Source organism: Neospora caninum, chromosome Ia (genome assembly GCF_000208865.1).
Source record: "Neospora caninum Liverpool complete genome, chromosome Ia".
Classification (NCBI taxonomy): Eukaryota; Apicomplexa; class Conoidasida; order Eucoccidiorida; family Sarcocystidae; genus Neospora; species Neospora caninum.
Window position 1 is genome coordinate 521,419 of NC_018385.1, and position 22,195 is coordinate 543,613.

At 55.9% G+C, this 22,195-nt stretch overlaps 2 protein-coding genes across 2 annotated transcripts; both read left to right on the forward strand.

Moving 5' to 3' along the window:
- Positions 1–649: 649 nt before the first annotated feature.
- Positions 650–6,215, forward strand: NCLIV_000660 (putative transporter, major facilitator family domain-containing protein; the record flags this gene model as incomplete). The annotated part of the gene is made up of 8 exons (XM_003879554.1): positions 650–699; positions 1,322–1,424; positions 1,691–1,897; positions 2,724–2,792; positions 3,356–3,443; positions 3,648–4,370; positions 4,987–5,154; positions 5,566–6,215. The coding sequence occupies 8 exons, from the start codon at positions 650–652 to the stop codon at positions 6,213–6,215; spliced, it is 2,058 nt and encodes a 685-aa protein (XP_003879603.1).
- A 3,635-nt stretch (positions 6,216–9,850) lies between these two features.
- Positions 9,851–11,948, forward strand: NCLIV_000670 (putative RNA recognition motif domain-containing protein; the record flags this gene model as incomplete). The annotated part of the gene is made up of 3 exons (XM_003879555.1): positions 9,851–10,550; positions 11,141–11,329; positions 11,734–11,948. The coding sequence occupies 3 exons, from the start codon at positions 9,851–9,853 to the stop codon at positions 11,946–11,948; spliced, it is 1,104 nt and encodes a 367-aa protein (XP_003879604.1).
- Between the last annotated feature and the right edge of the window lie 10,247 nt (positions 11,949–22,195).

The window sequence follows — 22,195 nt, forward strand, 5'->3', positions numbered from 1 at the left end:
AGAGATGGCGTCCTGGGGCGAGGCGGGGCCCACAGAAACGGGGGGAGAGGCGCGCTTAGGCCCAGACTGCGACTCGCGAGAAGTTTGCGGTGTCCCTTCTTCCCTTTCTCCCGGCAGCGAAACCCGAGAGGAGGGTGGATGGGAAGGCCACCAGGGGCATAGCGGTAGTGTGCATGGAGAGAAGACAACAGATGCTCGGAACACCTCTCTCAGACAAGAGTGTCTTGACAGCTCAACGCACCCCGGCATCTTGCGGGGCTGTAGCCCTGGAGCTGAGCCGCCAGGGGATGCGGCAGCTTCGTCAGCAGGCGTCGATCCTTCTTCAGGTCAAACGGAGATGCCTTTGCTCTCTGAAACACGACACCACTCGAGAGAAGACATCGACGGACACGAAGCGGGAAACGACCGTGCGTTGCTGTCCGCAGAGGCACAGCCTCCCGAGAGACACCGCCCCGGCATCCTGGGGCGTGTCTGGCCGTGGAGGCAGAGCGGCGACGGCGAGAGAGGAGAAACACGGGCATGTCCACTCTGTTCGCGCTCGAACGTCTGCTTGCTGCTCTTCTTCACCGCCTTCAACACACTTTTCATTTCGACGGCGCAGGGCCCTGTCTTTGATACGTATTTATTCGTCCTTGGACATGGATCAAACATGTACGTCGCAAAACCGGGGCTCGGTCCCATGTTTCCGTCGACGCGAGAGTGAGGGCCGGTGCATGTACACACGAATCCGACGGCGGTCTTGGGTGTCCGAGGTATCCCCGGAGGCCGATGCGCTTCGATGTTTGCACACTCCCAAAGGGGGAAAGGGAGTATCGCTGTTGCCTCCCAGAGCGTTTCACGTTTCTGAGATTCGCGTTCGCCGGCGTCGGCAACACATTCGTTGCCTTCGCCTCTTCCTCGCCTTTTCTGTCTCATCCCGTCCTCTTTTCCCTCGGGTGTCGGATGAACTTTTCTTTCGCCGGTTCCCCTTCGGCTCCTCCGGTCGCTGAAACGCCAGCCTCTGGGATTCTTCTGCTTTGCGTCTTTGTCGCATTTCACGCAGCCGTTTCTGGTCTTGTTCTCTTTATCTCGCGCTTCTTGGTCGCGTCCTCTCTCTCGCTTGTTCGCTGTATCTCGCGCGTGTTCCTCCCCTCTGTCTCCTCTCTCGTCGCTCTTGGGCTCTTCGAGTTTGTCGCCGAGGGCCTCTCCTGGTTGTGGCTGCCGATGTTTCTTAATTTTGCTCAGTCTTGTCCTGTGGGCGTTCCACGCGTGCTTCGCCTCTTTCCACTCGACTCCCGTGGCCGTGCTTACAAAACTGTCGCTTCTGTCCTTTCCTCTTCAGCTGGGTTGGCGAGGCGGCGAGCATTTCGGGCCTCACGAGCCTCTTGGTGGCGCTGCCCGTGGGCATTGCTGTCGATCGGTTTGACCGCAGCCACATGTGCAAGGTGCGTGTCCGGTTTCGCTCACTCGAAAAGCGATTCAAAGAGTCACTTCGCCTTCTTCCTCTTCGCTGCGCGTGTCCCCACGGCGTGACCACCGGCGGCGGAAGTGTGTCATTCCGTAGATCCTGGCAAGACGTCGCGCACGAGCAAACAAACGCACGATGAAGCGCGACTGTGTGAAAGGTCCGTGAGAGCGAGGGGTCTCCTGTCCCTTCAAGAAATGCCAAGACGCAGTGTGCACACGCGTTTGTGAATCGGTGTTCCTGCAGCTTGCTGCCGCCGTAACTCTGGTGGCGTCGTGCGTCACCAGCGTGGGCTGCACGATGGACAACATGTTTCTCCTTCTCGTCTCCCTGTTCCTCTGGGGCGTCGCCTGGGAGCTCGCCAGCAGCGCGAGCTTCGCCATCTTCACCGATTCCATCGTGCCTGAGGAGCGACCGTACTGGTTCACGATCAAAGGCAAGCAACAGAAACGGGTGGGAATTCCGCAGACCTCAGTGATCCTGGATCGGTGTTTCACGAATGTGCATATATACATATATATATATGTATACATACATATATATATATATATGTAATTACACTTAATTAAATATGCATATATGAATATGTGTGTGTCTATGAATAAGGTGTAAGGTGCATTCGTAGTGCGTGCATGACTACAAGCGGTCCGTCACGTTGGCAAATAGCGGCGCGATGGCGCAGGGATGTACGCGGGTGCCCAAAAACAGCGACACATCTACGAACGTCACGTCGTAAGTGAAGGTTGTGTTCCATAGTCCTGGACGGGATGCACGTGGGAGAGTTCTCAAGAGAGCGAGATGCTGCTGCGCTCCGTCTTCATCAATTGTACGGGGAACGTGTTCTTGGACCCTGCGCGTTAATTCTTTCTCATCTTGTCCTTTTCCGCCGAGGCATGATGTGATTGCGCATCGTGAATGGTTCTCCTCCGCACGCGGCAGGTCTTAACCGCGTCGCGTAAAAAAGCGTGAGCCGAGTCGTTTGACTCACGTTCAGTTTTCGTCCTGGTGTGTTTTTGTCTCTGTTCTGGGTGTATGTGCATCTGGACCTCAGGTGTAGCGAGCACGTTGGCCAGCGCAGCAGGTCCTCTGTTGATGGCACTTTTTTTTGTAGTCGAAGGCGACGAATGGAGACTCTCCATTCTGCACACAGCAATCGTTGTCAGCACAATTATCTGCGGCCCCAGCTCGGGCCTTTTTCTCTCGCTGGTTCGAAATCCTGAGGACGAACGGGCTGCACTTGTTGCTTTGTCGTCTCCGCCTTCGCCTCGCTGTTCCTCAGCCTCTTCTGTCCCCACTGACCCCGCGTTTGAAACAGAAGACGCGACGGAGGCAGGCGGAAGGCTACGAGGTAGGACCGAAGGAGACGAAGGAGAACGGGGCCGCTACGAAGAATGTAGGCACGCGGCGTTCCGTGTCGGGAAGAGAGGAGGCGACCGCAGAAGATTGGGAAGAGAGCAGCCAGGATCCGAGGCGGAACCGGAGGCTACCATGAGCGGGAAGAACGCAAGAGCACCTCGACGGGGAAGGAATTCGGAATTATCACATGAAGCAGAACCCGACAACTCGGCGGCAGCCCCTCTCCGAGAAACGAAGGACACGTCGCCCAGAGCAGGTCGAGTCTCTCTGGGCAAAATTTTCCCACTCACGAGATCCTCTGTCCGTGACATTCGAATAGAACAGAGTAAAGACGCAGAGCATCTCTTGTCTCGGCGTCCGTCTCTCTCTCGTTCTCATCCTTCTCCCTCGCGGCGTGGTCTCGAGTGCAACAAGAGATCGCGCTCTGCTGCAGGATCTGTGAGGCGGAAAGGAGCGAAAAGAGTGCATGCGCAGGATAGCGAACAGGAAACGACGTTGTTCGAGTCGGATGGCGAGGACGTTTCATGCTATGCCGTGCCCGACTTCTGTCTCCAGTGTCGAGTTCCTCTACGCTCTTTCCTTTCACCCGACGAGACACCGAGGCGTGGGCCCTCGCATTCGACTCAAGACAGTTTCATGACAGGTATGTGGAGCTTTGTTGGCAACGTACTCGTTCCGTCTGGTTTGTCCTCGCTCTTCTCTGTCTTCTCGTTCATTTCTTTCTTTTCTCTCTTTTCTTTTCGCTTCTCTCGCTCCCTCTCGCCGGAACATTCCCTGCGTGAGAAGCCCGCGAACCTACCTCTCTCTTCGCCTCGCCCGCTGTGATTTTTGCGCGGTCCTTTTCCAGGGTGGTCAAAAAGCACACGCGGCGACGTGTGGCCCTCGCACTGCAGCACTCAGGCGCCTCCGCGTTCTCGCTTTTCCACCCCTGGTTCGGAAAAATTCGACCCTCGTCTCTGCCCCAGTGACTGTGAAGAGGAAGGAGATGCTTCGGCCGGCGCGCCCGGCGCTCGGCCCGATCCGAAGTTGAGAGGCCTTGGCCCCGCGAGTGTCCCCGTTGCATCTCCCTCGCCGCTTCTGTGCAAACGCCGCGTCGCAGGGATGCAACCGGAGACGCACCGGTCTCCCGCAGGCTGCTCTGCTCGAGCGCCGAGGCGCAAAAAAAGGCGATTCATCGCCATTGATTGCGCGGGACCTCGACGGCAAAGAAATCCTCGACGCGGCGCAGGAGCCGTCGCACACCGTCTCCGAGACACAGACGGCGAGGATGAAGATGGACGTGAAGAAGACCGCAGTGAAGGGGGACACGAGGCAGGGGAAGCCGCGGCGGGTGTGGGCGACGAGGCCTGGCAGCGCGGCCTTTCGCGGCCGCAGAAAATGATTCCGTTTTTGGTTGCGGTCTCCGATACGGTTCGAGCGATTGGTGCCGGCATGACCGTCGCGTTCTTCCCTCTGTTCTTCAAGGAGGTTTACCACTTCCAACCCCTCGACCTCTGCTTTCTGTCGACAGCCTACTCGGTGTCCATCGGTCTGTTCATGCTCTTTGCGGAGCGCCTCGCCAAGCTCACTGGTGCGTCTGGGAGAAGGAAGCAGCGCGAAAAACGAAAGCTGAGACAAGCGCGGAAAAGAAGAAATCCAAGGGAAACAAAATGAAGACGCTTCCCATCCACCGACGGGGCGTCTTTTGCTTTCGTGCGACAAACGCCCGCGGAGAGAACAGGGTTTTGGTCCTCCGCCCGAGGGCGAGACCGGGGCCTGCCGCCTGGGCGATAAATCAGGGGAAACGTCCACGATAGACACCGGAGAAAACGCATCCGCGAAACGCGAAGGGTTTAAAAACAGGAGCAGAACCGAGAAGGAAGGAAGCAGGCAACGCCACAGAATAATGAAGACGAAACGTGGGCTCCAGCAGTGAGTGGATTTCCTTCAGACTCAAATCTTGTTTCCTCCGCCTGGGCGACCCCAGGCGGCAGGCGGGCGTCTCGCAGTTCTTGTCGGGCCAGGTGTCTCTCTGCCTTCTTGCCGTTTCTTGACTCTCTGTCTCCGTGCCGTTTTTTCTCTCTCGGCCGGTCCCACGGGGGCTTCGATCGCCCGTTAGCGTCTGCCGTGTCGCTAAAACCGTAAATATGTGTGTGGATGTTCTTTCATGCCGGTTCACATCTCTCGCGTCGTGTGTGGTTTTTTAGGACGGGCGTGGGCAACAGTCCTCTTCTTCCTCGGCGGCCTCTGCATGCTCTTCTGCATGTGCGTCGTGCAACAACTACCCATCATGATCTTTTGTTTTCTCCTTCGCGGCGCGTTTCAAAATGCCGTCAGCCCTCTGACACGGTCCATCGTCATGGATTTCACCCAAAGTAAGCAACAGAAATCTCCAGGCGGTGAACACCTACATCGTCGTGTACCTGGCGACACGTCCTTCGATAAAAATACATGTATGGGAGGATACTCTTTCGAACCAAAATACAACGCTTTCATATATGTATATGACAACAGGTGTACTGTTCCACAACTGGTGTACAGACACGGATGCATATGGCTGTGCCTCTGTACAGCTGTACGTAAATATTCATGAATAAATATAAGATGTATATATCTATATATCTGTATATATATAGTAGTCCTTTTCTTTGTATGAATGTGTAAGTATTCATGCGTTTGGCGCAGACGTGCGCGAGAAAGTCCATACAGCAAAACTGCACGCGACCATGGCACTTCTTTGATTTCTTTCTTTCTTAGTCGTCCTGGATATTCTTTTGTGGGTCCAGAAGCGAATCGTGGAAAGTGGAACGCGGTCGAGTCCTTCAGCTCGACGCTCTGGTCAGGCAGTGCGCTTCTCGGCGGTTTCTTGGCGAACAAAGACTATCGATTTGCCTTTTTCGTCACTGCGGTTCTCTACGCGATTTCGCTGATCATCTTCTTGCCTCTCACCTTCCTTCTCCCGTCCGCTGAACAAATCCTGCGCAGCTCTCAGACACCACAGGAACCTCATTCCTTCTCCTTACATTCTCCCTCTTCTTCTCCCTCTTCTTCTTCCTCTTTTTCCTCTTCCTCTTCTTCCTCTTCCTCTTCTTCTCCTCCCTCTTCTTTTTCCTCTTCTTCCTCTTTTTCCTCTTCTTCCTCTTCTTCCTCTTCTTCTTCCTCTTCTCCCTCGTCTTCATCTTTGCTGTGTGTAGGAGAGGGGGGCTTCTGTCTCGGCACTTCTTTGGCGCCTCCAGAGGGCTCTGGAGCGGCAGGCGGGGCGTGTCGGTCTCGAGAGCTGTTGGGAAAGAACGGCGCAAACGGCAACGAAAAAACGCGCCCAGACGCGACTCTCGCCGTGCCTCTCCTGCACTCTGCCGAGCAGCAAACTCGTGACTTCGTCCAACTCTCTTCCGAGCCTTTCCCTCTTGTGGAAGAGATACACCGGATTGCCTAGCAGAGAGACGGCCAACCGAGCGCGGAGTGGGACGGCGCCGCTCTCCGCCGTCTGCGCAGCGTCGGGCGTCAGATTCTCCGTGGTCTTTTTAACCGTCTCTACGGGGTGTGCGCTCATCCAGGGGTGCGCCTTGAGGGAATGGGCGTGCTTTTTCGTTCGTTGGTTTTCCGCGTTTTTTCTGAAAAGGTTCGGAACTGGTTTTGCGAGAGTGCTTCACACAGGCAACGCAGCGCCAGCGCGCCGCGAACGACGAACCAGGTAGCCTGTGTCTTCCACGTGAACTTTTAAAATCCACATTTTCGGCCCACGGATGGTGCAAGACAGGACCGTATGCGGAGATTGCGGTGAAGGGCTCCGTTGAGGTCCATGCACGGAGTCACATCTTAAACTATCTTCTATTGCCAGCGCCATTCCCGCATCTCAGGCCGGATGAAAGGGGGCGAGAGAAAACGGGCGCGGAACCCCAGAGCCAAGCATGCGCTTTGACGTATTCATGCCTCTTTTGGTCTCGCGTGGAGCAGCCTGGAAGTTAGGCAGGCGCACAGAATTTGTTTTTGTGGCGGGGCAACTCAGCCAACGACGCAGTTAAGCACAGCTGGGCGTTCATGAGCCGTGCTGAAGCTGTCTCCTGGCTTCCGCTCTTCTGCAAAACTGTGAAGAAGGCGAAGCTCGTATCCACGTTCCGTTAAGCTGCGTGTGTTGCACGAAAAAACGAGTCACAACGCCAGAAAAAGTCCGAAGGGGGCGACTGCTCCCAGTCTACAAAAGGGTTCGCGCAATCAATCCCCACCGCGCTGGCGATACACCTAAATCTAAAGTCATCTTAATTGACTCCAACTTCACTTGCGCCTTCCAATGGCAGGCAACACTCTAGCTCGTTTCGAAGCAAAAGAAATCTGCATCGCTGCAGCCTCAGAGAGGCCGCGAAGGCCTCGGCTCACATGCAGAGTCAGATACCCCCCATCCACACAGTTATTATATTACACATGCCTATATATATATATATATATATATATATATGTATCTGTATAGGTAGACACAAATAATATAGATATATGTTCGTATGCTCGCAAGTCCACACAACAGCAGAGGTAATTAAAGATTCGAGGGCACACACAGAGATACAGGCTCGGAGCTAAGCGGAGCGCTCAGCAACATGAGACAAAAGAGAGGCTTGTCGAACCAGGAGCGACAGCTCTTCACAGACTGGAAAAAACAGGCAACCGATCCCTGTCATACAGCATATATATATATATATATATACATAACTGTGGACATCTAAGTATAGGATATATAAATGATTATACATAGAGGGCTGTATGCATTGGAAGACATCTGTATGGATCTATACTTGAAAGTAGAAGACTCCGGAAATACGCTTGCCGGTGTCCATCGAGTGTTTCAAAATTTGATCCGCTGTGTGCAAAGCCGTCGCTTATCTGCAAGCACCGGGTTGCCAGAAGGCGCTCAAAAGGTGCCTGTTCCAGGAAGGATACTACTAAAGCGAATATGATATTGGTACAGCTTGTATGCGAATGCTGGTTTTCAAATATATGGTGCACACCGCTATATTAAATGCTCTTAGCCATTGCCGCCCTTGGATATGTACTACGGTGGGCAAAAAACGAGTTTCTGGCGGTAGTACAGTGTTTACTAACCTCCAATACCGTATTTGGTACGAGGGCTACTTGTGGATGCGCAGCGTGACGGATCGGCGGCATGGATTTTCTCGTTCTCGGCGCCTGCCTCCGCCAGCATTCACGGAAGAGTTCTCCCTCTGTATCTGCTCCTCTCGGTGTGTGTCTGTTCAGAGCTGCTCTCTTTTTAATACACGTCTTGTTCTATCACTCTGCCCTAACTCCACTTGCCTCACCTTTTCTCTCCCTCGTTCACGCTATCTGTCTCTCTCCATCACTCTGTGTCTCTCTCTTTCTCTCAATCCGCTTATCTGCGTCTGTATCTCTCTCTTTCTCTCAATCCGCTTATCTGCGTCTGTATCTCTCTCTTTCTCTCAATCCGCTTATCTGCGTCTGTATCTCTCTCTCTCGCTCTCCCACATTATCTATTCATATATATATATATATATAGATATATATGTATGTCTATCTCTTCATCTCCCTTTCTCTCCACATTCCTACATCCTGGTGGATGTGTCCCTTTCTTCTGTGTGTCTCTGCTGGCCTCTCGACGGGGATCTCGCGGTCTCTGCGTCTCCACACACAACCCTTAGACGGCCTAGCTGCTCGGCAGGCTGGCCAGCAAAAGGCTGCAGGAACTCACCAGTCTCTGTTTCCTCTTGAGCGGGCATGCTCTGTTGCCTGTCGTTCTCGAAACGCTCCCGAGGCGCAATGGCAACGCAGCGAGGGAGCGCGCAGGCGGCGCCTTTGTTGCTTTCTCGTGAGAGGAAGGGCCAGCGTCGTTGTGTCTGTCCTTGGCGCCCCGCTTTCTGCGAGAAGAACCAGCTGATCTCGAGAAGGCCCCTTGCGCGCTGTGCCCCCGCGTGTCCTCGCGCGTTCCTTTTATGGAATGCATGCATCTACCCTCCTAGGGCGCGTGCTTTCAACGTCACTGTTTTCCACATCTCTCGAGGGCTTCCGGAACATGTGTCTCTTATTTCTGCACCTTTTTGCTCTCTCTCTCTCTCGCCCCGTCAAAATCGCCAAGAAGGCAAACGCTGCCTCTCTCGTGGACAGACACCCGCCGTGGTCCCCCCTCCGGTGTCCACCGCCTTTCCCGCTTGCTTTTTCCCTTCCGAGCTGATTTTTTTCTTCTACCTTTCCGCAGTTTTCCCGCTTTTCTGGAAGGTCCCGCGCAGGCACACCGACAGAAAAGGCGAGAGAGTCGCGGGAGAGCATCCGCCGTCGAGAGTGCAGGCCGCGCCGAAAGTTCGCGGACAGCGCAGAGCGGCCAGGAGACGCCCGCTTCTCAGGCTTCGCCGCAGAAACACGCGCGCTGTCCCTCGCTACAAACAGAGGAAAGGGAGAAAGACAGTCCTCTTGTCGTGGACACGCTTTTCGCTCTCTTGTGGGAAGCGCGAAGATCGCGAGGAAACTCGCCCCGACTCAACCGAGGGCGAGGGACCAGGGAGAGGAGACAACGGGAGAGGAGGGAAAGACACGAGGACGTTCGCCCTTGAGGCTCGACAAAGCAGGAACAGAAAAAAAGGGCTGCTGTGTCTGCTGCCTCGTCTTCCCCGTGCCTTTTGGGGTGGACGGTCTCGTTTGGAGCCGTGTTTCAGAAAACACCAGATCTACCAAGGACGTTGAGGAACCCAGTCTTCTCGCGCGAGGCGGAGATTCCAAGTCTCACAGGACGAAACCAACGTTTGCACGGGCCGCGTGGAAAAGCGCAAATTGCACAACTTGCATGTTTATAGATGTGCGTGGTGATGCCTAAGGGTCTGTCGTGTGTCCTTTCAATCTCTCAACTCCTGCGCTTCGTCTCAACCTTTTTTTGTCTTGTGTTCGCCTCTTTTTCTTCTCTTTTGTCCCTCCGTCTGTCTCGGTTGCCTCTTCTCGCCGCCACCCCCTCTTTCTTTCTTGTGCCTGGTCCCCGCACTCGCTTCCGTCTCAGCTCTTCCCTCTTCCGTCTCAGCTGTCATTCGTCTTGTAACTCGCCCCTCTCGACAGGCCACGATGGCTGCGCCGTCTTTCCCGCCCTCGCGGGCCGCAGCGCTCGCCGGGGACGCGACTCTCGTGCCTGCGTCCTCTCCGGAGTCTCTCGAAGTGTCTCCTTCTGGAGGAAAGGTGTCTCCTTCCCAGGACGCGGCGTCTGCCCCATTGTCACTTCCCGCAAGCAGTCCCGTTCGCGCCTCGAGCCCGAATCCCTCCCCCGCGACCCCGAGCCCTGAGCGCGAGGGGCCTGTGACCCCACAGACTGTCTCCGCGCCCTCGCCTCCTCTGGCGAACGGGTGTCCCCGAACGGCCCTCGCCTCGCCGTCGCGTCCGGCGCCAGGCCGGAACGTCGGGGCGCTCGCGGCTGGCGAGGAAGGCCGCGCGGAAGAGGGAGCGGCTGGCCGGGGGACCTCGAGGCAGCGGGGCGAGAAAGGGACGGTTTATGGTGGACTGCATGCGTCACTGTTCCCGCCGCTCTCGGCTGCGACGGCGCCCCAACGCGGCCCCGGAGGCGCGCATGCAATGGGGGGAAACTCGCCCCCAGTCTCCGACCTCGTCGGCGGCCCACCCAGCTTGTGGGAAGTGTACTTTACTCCCGACACAAAGATCCCCTATTTTTACAACGCCATCTCCAAGCACGTTCAGTGGCAGCGGCCGCTGCCCCCAAAGGAATACGTTGACCAGCTCGGACATCCCGTCATTCCCGAGCTCAACGCGTCGCGTAAGAAAGAGAGCGGTGTGGGGTGGGGCAGAAACGGAGAAGGAGACAGCGACAGGGAAGCCGAAGAGGAAAGCGAGAAAGGGACAGGAGAAATGGGAGGCAACAGAGAAGGGAGACGACCGCGAAAAGCGGAAGCAAGGCGGAGAGTGAAGCCAGTGGCGACCAGAGAGCGGCAGAACAGACGAAAACGAAAAGAGGAGAAAGGGGTGTTTCTCTTTCCGTGGACGGGAGGACGGCTGTCTGTTTTTCCGTGTCCAGTCTTTTGCCTGAATCTCTCGCAGGTTCTCTCTCGTCGTTTTTCGCGAGTGCGCTCCTCTCCTTTCTTCCGTCGCTTTCTCTGCTGCGTGTGGTCTTTCGTCCACGTGGCCTGTCGTGCTCCAGAACACCTTTCTCCTGGGCGTGGTCATCGCAGAAGAGACCATCAAGGCGACGCCTTGGTGCATCCCGTGCCCCCGTCGTTTTTGAACCCTCTGCGTTTTTTCGATCCTCTTTTCCTGTTTCTCTTGCCTGTGTGTAGCCGGGGAGATATGCGGCCTCGCCATTTGCTGTCGAGCATCCCTTTGTCGGTGTGTGGCGTGCGTGCTTTGCAGCGACTCCGTTGCCTCCCGGCGTCGGCATGAAGGGCGCGACAGTCTTGTACGGGCCTCTCGGTAGCAATTTGTTTGTTTACCACATTCCCCCGGAGTGGACCGAGCAGCAGTTCTTTCGGCACTTTGCGCCCTTCGGCAATGTGATCTCGTGCAAAATTCAAACGAATTCCCAGACTGGAAAACGCAGCGGTAAGGCACCTGACCCTCTGCGGCTGCCGATGCATTTCGCGTTTTCCTTCGCGCGCCGTCCAGTGGCGGTTGCGGCCAGACCCCGATCTTTCGCTTCCTCTTCTCTCCGCGCCTCGTCCTTCGCCGCGGGTCTCGCTCTTCCACGTCTCGAGATCCGTGTTGTTGCTTCCTGCCATCCCTCCATCTCTCCAAAGTCGTCCTACCTCCCCCGGCTTTTTGCCCTTCTCTCTGAGCTGCGTGCCGTTGCTTCTCTATCTGTCTGTCCCAGTCTCTGTGTCTGCTTGTGTCTCTCTGTATCTGTCTCTGTCCCTGTCTCTACCGGTCTCTCTCTCCCCCTCTTTTCGGTTCTTCCGCCAGGGTGGGTAGTTCGATTCGCCTCGTGCGCTGTGTCTTGTCCTCTCTAGGCTTTGGTTTTGTCAGCTACGACAACCAGGCGAGTGCGATTGCGGCGATCCGCTCGATGAACGGCTACGCGACGTGCGGGAAATTCTTGAAAGTTCAGCTAAAAAAGGGCGAGGAGCATCTCCTCCCTCCCGAATTGGCCGCGCAGCAGTCGTTGGCGCCCCATCCGGGCCCCTCTGGCGGCGCGTCGGGCCAGCCTCCCCAGATGCATGCATGATCTCAGCAACAAAGGACTGTCGCCAGAACTCTGAAACGTAGAGCGAACAAATGCCGGAAGACAGAAGCGTCGGTGGACACACGCCTGTCGCTCGGTAAGGGTGCTTGGTGGTTCCCTGTCTCCTTCGGGCTCCAATTGCCGTGAACGCCTCCAGTAGCCGCGCAAAGGGGAAGAGAGACTGGTGAGGAGCGGCCTGGCCCCGGCAGATGGCGCTCATAAGCAAACCGGGGACAAGATGCGCGCACACCCAAGAGCTGAGGCCGCGCAGGCGCAAGCGCAGATCTGTCTCTGGCCGTTTTCCCGATCTCGTCGGCGGCCCGCCAAGGGGTCGGCAGACTTCCTCCTCGGTGAGGTGAAATCGCCACGTTGTGCACGATCCAGCAGCAAGCAGGGAAGGTCTTTGCTCTTCCCTCTTCTCTGCGTTCCCCGGACGGCGCGCTGCGTGGGAAGGGAGCTCGGGAGAACCAGGGGCAAAGAGACGGCAAGGGCGGAAGCAGGGATCTCGCAGTCTGACTGGGCCCGCGATGGAAGGCCCGCCCGAGCGATGAGGCGAGACCAGAAAGGAGACTCAAGACGCAAAGCACAGACAGAGTCCTGCCGTTTTCTTCTGTCCTTTTCTTCTCGTGGCCGGTTGCCTAGACAGACAAAAGGCGCCCGGTTTGTGTCTCCTTTTGGCTGAGAGAAACTGCACCACGAGGGCGGTGGTCGAGACTGAACGCGACACGCCAGATCCGTTTTTTCCGTTTGGTCGTTTGTTTCCGGTGAATGACCTCGTTTTCCCGTTTCCTGTCTGCCTGTCGCGTTTCTGTTTCCTGTCTATTCTTTTTGCTCTTCCTGCTTTCTCTTTTTCGTCTCCGCCTGGGGTCGCCCAAGGTGTATATTTGCGCAGAGTAGAAAGGAGCGAACGGGAAAGGCGGGGCAAAGCGTCTTGTAGGTTCGCTGTCTAGTCGAACCAGAAGCTGATTCGCATAAGCTGAGAGCAGCAGATGCTTGTAGGGGGGTGTAGGGATGTCCGCGCGAAGATGCACATGCATGTCATCCTAGATGGGTGCAGAGAGTACTCTGGAGCGCATGTGTCACCCTAGTACAGGCGATCGGCATATCAGGAGACGCTTCACGCTCTAGGCACAGGGCCCCGATCCCAGAGACCGTGTGTCTACGGGTGCTCACCGTACTGAAAAGAGACTGCGGGTCGTCTTGCTATAGCTGTTTTTCGTCCAGTGTCGAGTAGAAAACCGGAAGGTAGTGTCGATCAAGAAGTACAAGAGTCCGCAGAGGGATGTCTCTACACGCAACCCCATATATATATATATATATATATATACATACATAGGGTGTGGGGGCGCCTATCAGCAGATACACATCTGAAATTCTCTAGGTTACTCTGGACACGTGAGTTGATTGATGTATAGAGATGCGCCTCTGTGGATTCGTGTGCTCTTCCGTTTCGTCTTCGGTCCAAAACCAGGACGCAGCCAATGTCTCTCTTCTTGGTTGCTCAGAGACTCGCGTCCGGCCAGGGAATCGGCCCAGAGCGACGTTCGAACGTAGCGAGATAAAATGCAGCTCGGTTTTTCGTTTCGATGCATCGATACGCACCCCCGTGCTTTGATCTCTTCGTACTGTGTCGTTTCCGCCGGTTTCCCTGGGGCGCCATGCAACCAAAAATTCGAAGAACCAAAGATCTACAGACTGGCTAATGAACCGTACCGGGAAGCGCGTTTAATGGACAATGTCTTTCATATCTCCGTTTCTACGCAGCAAGAGTCACTCTGGCGTACTTCTTTTCTTGTGTTCGCCTTGTCTTGCGGACGTGCTTGGCTTCTGCTTCTTTTGTCTCTTCGACTGCTCCTAAGCAGCCACCTCACGCACGGCACTCCCGAACCGGGGACCCCGGCTACGCAGTCGCCGCCGTTAACGCTGTGACGGAAAGTATCCGTAGCTGTCCTCTAGATATATATACCATTAGAGGGTCTGCTGCGTAGGCAACTCATGCGCGGCAGGAGACCTGTGGCACAGCTTCTGTATTTTAGACAAGCCAGACGGCCGATGGAACTCCGGCGGTCGATCTGGTTCGGACTTTCTGCGGGTTGCTTTTCAAAAAGGGCTCAGCCGTGTTTTCCTGTCTTTCACTTCTTCGTTCGAGCGCATGCGCCTCTCCGGGCGACCGCTCCGGGTTGTACGGCATTTAGAAACACTACACCAAAAAACTGCATGCTTTGCATACAATCCCACAATACTCTTTCGGGATGCTAAATATGTGCCCAAAACCGCGTCTCTAACACAGATGAGGGCCCCTACGACAGCCATCGGAAGTAAACAAATGGACGTCGCGGAAGACATTTGAGACCTCCACACGACAAGTACCAAGCTAGCCGCCTCGCAGCACACTGCGGAGGCCACAACACATCTACGCGTAAGACAGAAATGGACATTTCTGTAGAACCATGCGCTGTCCTCCCGTCTATCCCCTTCCGTTTCCGGTACGCACCGCCGTTCACTCACGCGGTTCCGGATACCGGAATGAAGGGGATGAGGCTGGCGACGAGGAGCCTCGTGAGGAAACAGATGATGTATCAGACGAAAGCGTACTGACAGCTCGAACTATAGCACTACCGGGTGACAATGGAACGGGGACGTGGCTTTCCGATACGCCACCGCTGGGTTCCCCATGGTGTCTCTGTGAGTGCAAAGAAGCCGCGCTCTGCAAATGAGGGGCGGCTGACGGCCGCATTTGCGGAGCTGCATACAAACTACCTTCCTGCAGTGGCAGCAGGCCTGGATGTGCGGCTCGTTCGGCAGGTTCGCGAGGTCCTCCTGAAGTCCACGGAGCTCCGCTAGGGCCAGGAAACACAGGAGGCATGCGCGACAGAAGAGCAGCAGAAACCGTAGAAGGCACTCGCGATGAGCCTCTAACGCGCCTCATCGCAAGACTCTCCAACTCAGGCGTTGCCGGTGATAGCAAGAGACTCTGTAGGATGGGCGCAGGCACGGGACGAGGCCCGAGCTCGGCACGCGGCGGTTCACCCGATGGCCTGCTCCGTCCCTGTCCCCGCGCTCCACTCCTGTCCCGTGAGCCACTTCGGGACCTTGATCGTGACCTTCCAGTTGTCGCCGATGCCGCCCCGGGGCCTTGGGATTCAGGACAAGGCTCTGCATATAGAAACACTAAACTAACAAATTGCATGCTTTGCATACAATTACACAATACTCTTTCGGGATGCTAGCTAAATATGGGCCCAAAACCGCGTCTCTGTTTAACACAGATGAGGGACCCCTACTACAGCCATCGAAAGTAAACAAATGGACGTCGCGGAAGACATTTGAGACCTCCACACAATAAGTACCAAGCCAGCCGCCTCGCAGCACATTGCGGAGGCCACAACACATCTACACGTAAGACAGAAATGGACATTTCTGTAGAACCATGCACTGTCCCCCCGTCTATCCCCTTCCGTTTCCGGTACGCACCGCCGTTCACTCACGCGGTTCCGGATACCGGAATGAAGGGGATGAGGCTGGCGACGAGGAGCCTCGTGAGGAAACAGATGATGTATCAGACGAAAGCGTACTGACAGCTCGAACTATAGCACTACCGGGTGACAATGGAACGGGGACGTGGCTTTCCGATACGCCACCGCTGGGTTCCCCATGGTGTCTCTGTGAGTGCAAAGAAGCCGCGCTCTGCAAATGAGGGGCGGCTGACGGCCGCATTTGCGGAGCTGCATACAAACTACCTTCCTGCAGTGGCAGCAGGCCTGGATGTGCGGCTCGTCCGGCAGGTTCGCGAGGTCCTCCTGAAGTCCACGGAGCTCCGCTAGGGCCAGGAAACACAGGAGGCATGCGCGACAGAAGAGCAGCAGAAACCGTAGAAGGCACTCGCGATGAGCCTCTAACGCGCCTCATCGCAAGACTCTCCAACTCAGGCGTTGCCGGTGATAGCAAGAGACTCTGTAGGATGGGCGCAGGCACGGGACGAGGCCCGAGCTCGGCACGCGGCGGTTCACCCGATGGCCTGCTCCGTCCCTGTCCCCGCGCTCCACTCCTGTCCCGTGAGCCACTCCGGGACCTTGATCGTGACCTTCCAGTTGTCGCCGATGCCGCCCCGGGGCCTTGGGATTCAGGACAAGGCTCTGCATATAGAAACACTAAACCAACAAATTGCATGCTTTGCATACAATTACACAATACTCTTTCGGGATGCTAAATATGGGCCCAAAACCGCGTCTCTGTTTAACACAGATGAGGGACCCCTACGACAGCAATCGAAAGTAAACAAATGGACGTCGCGGAAGACATTTGAGACCTCCACACGGTAAGTACCAAGCTAGCCGCCTCGCAACACATTGCGGAGGCCACAACACATCTACACGTAAGACAGAAATGGACATTTCTGTAGAACCATGCACTGTCCCCCCGTCTATCCCCTTCCGTTTCCGGTACGCACCGCCGTTCACTCACGCGGTTCCGGATACCGGAATGAAGGGGATGAGGCTGGCGACGAGGAGCCTCGTGAGGAAACAGATGGTGGTCCAAACGAAAGACTACTGACAGCGTGAACTATGACACTACCGGGTGACAATGGAACGAGGACGTGGCTTTCCGATACGCCACCGCTGGGTTCCCCATGGTGTCTCTGTGAGTGCAAAGAAGCCGCGCTCTGCAAATGAGGGGCGGCTGACGGCCGCATTTGCGGAGCTGCATACAAACTACCTTCCTGCAGTGGCAGCAGGCCTGGATGTGCGGCTCGTTCGCCAGGTTCGCGAGGTCCTCCTAAAGTCCACGGAGCTCCGCTAGGACCAGGAAACACAGGAGGCATGCGCGACAGAAGAGCAGCAGAAACCGTAGAAGGCACTCGCGATGAGCCTCTAACGCGCCTCATCGCAAGACTCTCCAACTCAGGCGTTGCCGGTGATAGCAAGAGACTCTGTAGGATGGGCGCAGGCACGGGACGAGGCCCGAGCTCGGCACGCGGCGGTTCACCCGATGGCCTGCTCCGTCCCTGTCCCCGCGCTCCACTCCTGTCCCGTGAGCCACTCCGGGACCTTGATCGTGACCTTCCAGTTGTCGCCGATGCCGCCCCGGGGCCTTGGGATTCAGGACAAGGCTCTGCATATAGAAACACTAAACCAACAAATTGCATGCTTTGCATACAATTACACAATACTCTTTCGGGATGCTAAATATGGGCCCAAAACCGCGTCTCTGTGTAACACAGATGAGGGACCCCTACGACAGCAATCGAAAGTAAACAAATGGACGTCGCGGAAGACATTTGAGACCTCCACACGGTAAGTACCAAGCCAGCCGCCTCGCAACACATTGCGGAGGCCACAACACATCTACACGTAAGACAGAAATGGACATTTCTGTAGAACCATGCACTGTCCCCCCGTCTATCCCCTTCCGTTTCCGGTACGCACCGCCGTTCACTCACGCAGTTACGGATACCGGAATGAAGGGGATGAGGCTGGCGACGAGGAGCCTCGTGAGGAACCAGATGGTGGTCCAAACGAAAGACTACTGACAGCGTGAACTATGACACTACCGGGTGACAATGGAACGAGGACGTGGCTTTCCGATACGCCACCGCTGGGTTCCCCATGGTGTCTCTGTGAGTGCAAAGAAGCCGCGCTCTGCAAATGAGGGGCGGCTGACGGCCGCATTTGCGGAGCTGCATACAAACTACCTTCCTGCAGTGGCAGCAGGCCTGGATGTGCGGCTCGTTCGCCAGGTTCGCGAGGTCCTCCTAAAGTCCACGGAGCTCCGCTAGGACCAGGAAACACAGGAGGCATGCGCGACAGAAGAGCAGCAGAAACCGTAGAAGGCACTCGCGATGTGCCTCCAACATGCCTCATCGCAGGACTCTCCAACTCAGGCGTTGCCGGTGATAGCAAGGGACTCTGTAGGATGGGCGCAGGCACGGGACGAGGCCCGAGCTCGGCACGCGGCGGTTCACCCGATGGCCTGCTCCGTCCCTGTCCCCGCGCTCCACTCCTGTCCCGTGAGCCACTCCGGGACCTTGATCGTGACCTTCGAGATGTCGCCGATGCCGCCCCGGGGCCTTGGGATTCAGGACAAGGCTCTGCACCGGGCTGCCTGGTAGTCTGTGTCCCTCCAGGGCCCCGTCGACTGTCTCGCTTTGAACTCTCTCGGTGTCCGCGTCGGGCACGCCTCGAGCGATCTGACGTTTCCGAATCAGTCGAGGTGATCGCCTGCGACGCACTTGGTCTCTCGGGAGCACTCGTCGTTTCTGCCCCGCGCCCGTCGGACCGCGTGCCAGATCGCTGCTGGCGTCTCCGCTGGGCATGTACCTCACGAAAAAGGTCTAACGCAGTGAACGGCTTCGGCGGCTTCGGCTTCGAATCCTGTATGGCACGCTCGATTTCGGACAACGGTGTTGTGCCAGGTATTATGTTCATTCCTGCCTCTTTTTGGGCTTTTTGAGTCTCTCGCAATGCTTTCGCCAACAAAAGGATTTGTTGGCCTGTTCGAACAGGTGAGGTCGCCCGCGGCATAGGTAGCCCCTGGGGAGTCTCTTCTGTCCCAGGCGGTCGCCTATGAGCCGGCGTACTGTCTCCGACTCCATCTTGCGATGAGTGTCCCTGCCGCGAAGGGGGCTGCCGTGTGGAAGACGGACCTAGCGGTATCGGAAACGCTTGTGATTGCGGGCGTCTCGAGGCAGGTGGCAACGGTGACGCCTCTGACGAGCCTGACGAAGAACCAGACGAGGAGACTGGTTGATGTGCACCAGGACGTCCACGCTGCTGAGGTGGAGTCTCATCCGCGCCACGGTGACGTGACACCTGGGTATCAGCATCGGCCGGACCACTTTCGTTTACTGCCGACAAGCGCCTAACCTGCAGCGGGACAGTGGTGAAGAGCGTCGACTGCGATCCCCGAGTTTCCTCTTCGGTGGAAGGCGCGACAGTTCTGTCGCGGTGTACCACTCCCTCATTGGCCGAGACTGTTGAATGAGCAAGTGCCGTCAGCAGGAAGGGAACTTTTCCGGCCCTGACACGGGAACTCTCCGGTGAGTTTGACGTGACAATGCACCCAATCGCAAGGAATATCAGCACAGGTGCTACAGGGATTACGGGACCACGCGTTGCACGGGACTTGCGCGAACCACATCGTGCACCGCGGGATACAATGTTCACGCCTGAGAACACCCCAGCCTTGACACCTGAATCGGGATGCCTCCACTCCAGATGATCCTTTCTGCATTCCATCGGGCTCGCCTCCATCGAGGATCCACCCGAAATTCTCATATCGCTCTGGACCACGCAACGGGGGACTTCCCGACGTGTGCCACTACTACAGCTCTCCGAAGACAGTGAGGCGGTACGAGCGGAAGCGAAGTCCATTGGACTGGGAACTGCGCGGGGGGGGTTGACGTGTGTGTGTGTGAAGGGGACTCGCCGACACTGAGCACTGACGCCACTCGGGTTTCCTTTGCGTTTTGGCGTCACTCTGTTCTGTTAATGAAAATTACGAAAGGAAAGAACTCACGCTGGCCATGCGTAGCAAAAACACCGGAGATGCGCAGGAGCTGCTGCCCGGTCACACTGCGATGTCGTGTCAAACGCGAACCTGGAGACGCGCGACCAGTGGGCCTTGAACCGACATCTACGGAAAAAACCGCCGAGCACTCGCGTCGCTCATCGTGTCCTAGTAGCTTCCAAACGTCTCTGATACGTGAGCAGAACCGTGAAGGAGCGGGGAAGGTTGCCACAGAACTCGGACTCCGGACGCAACGCGGCGATCCCGTCTCCTGTATCAACTGCTGTGGTGTGTGTGTGTGTGTGTCTGTGTGTCTGTGTGTACGCTACCGTACGCTCAGGTGAATGGTAGTTGGTGTCCTTTATTGAGGAAACAGACGTACATGCGTTTCGCCTAGCCTGGAACACGTCCCGCGTACAGCGACGTCTACAGTCGCGTGATCTGTATCTCTTGTACTGGAGACGCCATACGCCGGGACTGAATTGTCTGTCGCGTCGTTATCCAGAGCGCACTCTCGCTTCCACAGTTCCCAGAGGCATTTATCTTCCGAGTATTTACGATTCTAGGAGAACATGTTATTTAACCGGAGATGGTGTTATAGCATATGTAACACTAAGGGTAAAGTTTGTAGATAGAGTGTCGCTAACTCCCTAAGGCCTGCTGAGCAGCACTCCACGCTTCGCACATAGGAAACACGCACAGAGACGTGGCACACGAAAGGACGAGATACATGCGAAGAGAGGAGAACAATGGATCCGAAAAAGTGGGTCGAACATTGCAGAAACGGGTACGGGTTCCTGTCTCAGACGCAAAGGATGACATGTTCTGGGCCACATCACCCAGTTCAGCCATCTCTCTGTATGTCACGGGAAATAAAAAGCGTACGCGGTAGTGACATGATTCAGCACTTTTGTATACGGCGAAAGCGACCGAGCTCGCGACCGTTCGACTGAGAGAGGATACACGCTATTCCCCTTCTGTTCGTGTCGTTCCCATATATCCTGTAGTTGCTGCGTTCAGCGAGTTACGCCCGGGCTCGAACCCCGTGATACACTCCTGTTTACCCGCTGTTCCTCGCTTTCCCCGAATCCGCATCCTTTCCGCTTGGAAAATGTGGCCTCGAGGAATCGAGATGAAACAGAATAACGACCTTTAAGCCGCGATCGTCGTTGGCGGTGGCTTTCCGTGTGCCGTGTCTGATGCACACAACTATTCCTGTTCTGTTCGTTCACTGGAAGAGTGAACAGCGGAAGGAGTCCCAAGCGGCAACGAATTGGACAACAGAACGTTCGGTCGCCAAGCGCCTTCCTCGATTGTACAGTTTTGCATGTACAAAGAACGTAATTGTTTGCCTTTTTTGTGCTCTTGGCTGTGAAACGCGTACTGCGAGTTCAAATCCGGAGGCTATCTTCAATAAGATTGAAAAAGGAGGCACACGGCAGGCGAGGCGCCTGGCAAACGCAAGTCTGATTCTGGTGAACTCGGCAGGTAGGGGTAATAACGGTAACTGCGGGGATCAGAACGGCGAACACAAATCAAAGCGTCGGCCCCGACGGTGAACTACCGTTCCTAACTGAATATTGTTCAAAATCAAAGGGAGTAATGAGCCGACATGGAGGTGCTGATACACTCCGACGATTAGAACTAAAAAACGGCTTACTCTCGTAACGGCGGCACACACTAGGACCAGATGCAAAGCCGCGCCGTCATTCGATACCACTAGGAATCGGAGAAGCCGTCGCTATCCACAGAGCCACAGCTGACGGATGTATGTACACGTATAGATACAACCATCTATTCACCGGTAGCTTCGTGAGGCTCGATGCACGTCGGTATAAATATATCTACATGTAGATGGAAGCATTAGATTTGCGATTTAGACACGGTGCGACAGCACATATACGTGGTGAAGTCCACATTTACGTGCCAGTCTGTGTGTCTATATCCGTAGATGTGCTTGGGGAGTTTGCGCTTTGCAGTGCCGGTCAAGCAGTGAAGACCGTTCCACTACCTGCAGTGATGTTCGCTCTGCTTCCGACATGCCAAAATCCGAGCCCCGGCAGCTCGGCACCTCCAGCTTGACTTGGTTTACTGCAACCCATCTACACGATATCGTACGCAGATCTATGCTCACATACTGCCCATGGAGGTACTTTGTGTCCTGTTCCGCATTACATAAATGCAACTATCAACGCATTTGTATGCATGCGTATACCCCCATAAACTACGGGGACAACTCTCCAGATCGTGTACGCTGATTTTTAGATACTGAAAGTCCGAAACTATGGCCATCGCCTCATGGGTGTTGGTCGCGAAGAGCGAGACGCGCAGGCTGAATCGGGAAGCGCAGATGTGTAACTTGATTTTCCGAGAAGCACGAAAAAGACATCTGTTCGAATGCGACTGCCCTACCATTCTATATCTCCCGTTTACGCCACTCTCTGCGTGCATCCGCCTTCTGCCCCTCTCCGTTTTGCCCCCTCTGCATGCGCTTGCTCGTTCTCTCTTTCGTCAAATTCTCGGCATCGATGACCCCCAGTTCTTCTCTCGTCTCCCGTCGGTTTTCCGTTCGATTCAGTACAAGAGGAATGCCGCAAGAGAGCTTAGATTATTCAGTTTGGCAGCCCGTGATGGCAGAAACGGGGTACTGAAGCCAACCGCGCGCACACGAGGAAAAGGACGTTGCCCCTCGACTCCTTCTGGCCCCCGCGTCCACCATGCGTCTCTCTACGATCGCCGCCTTT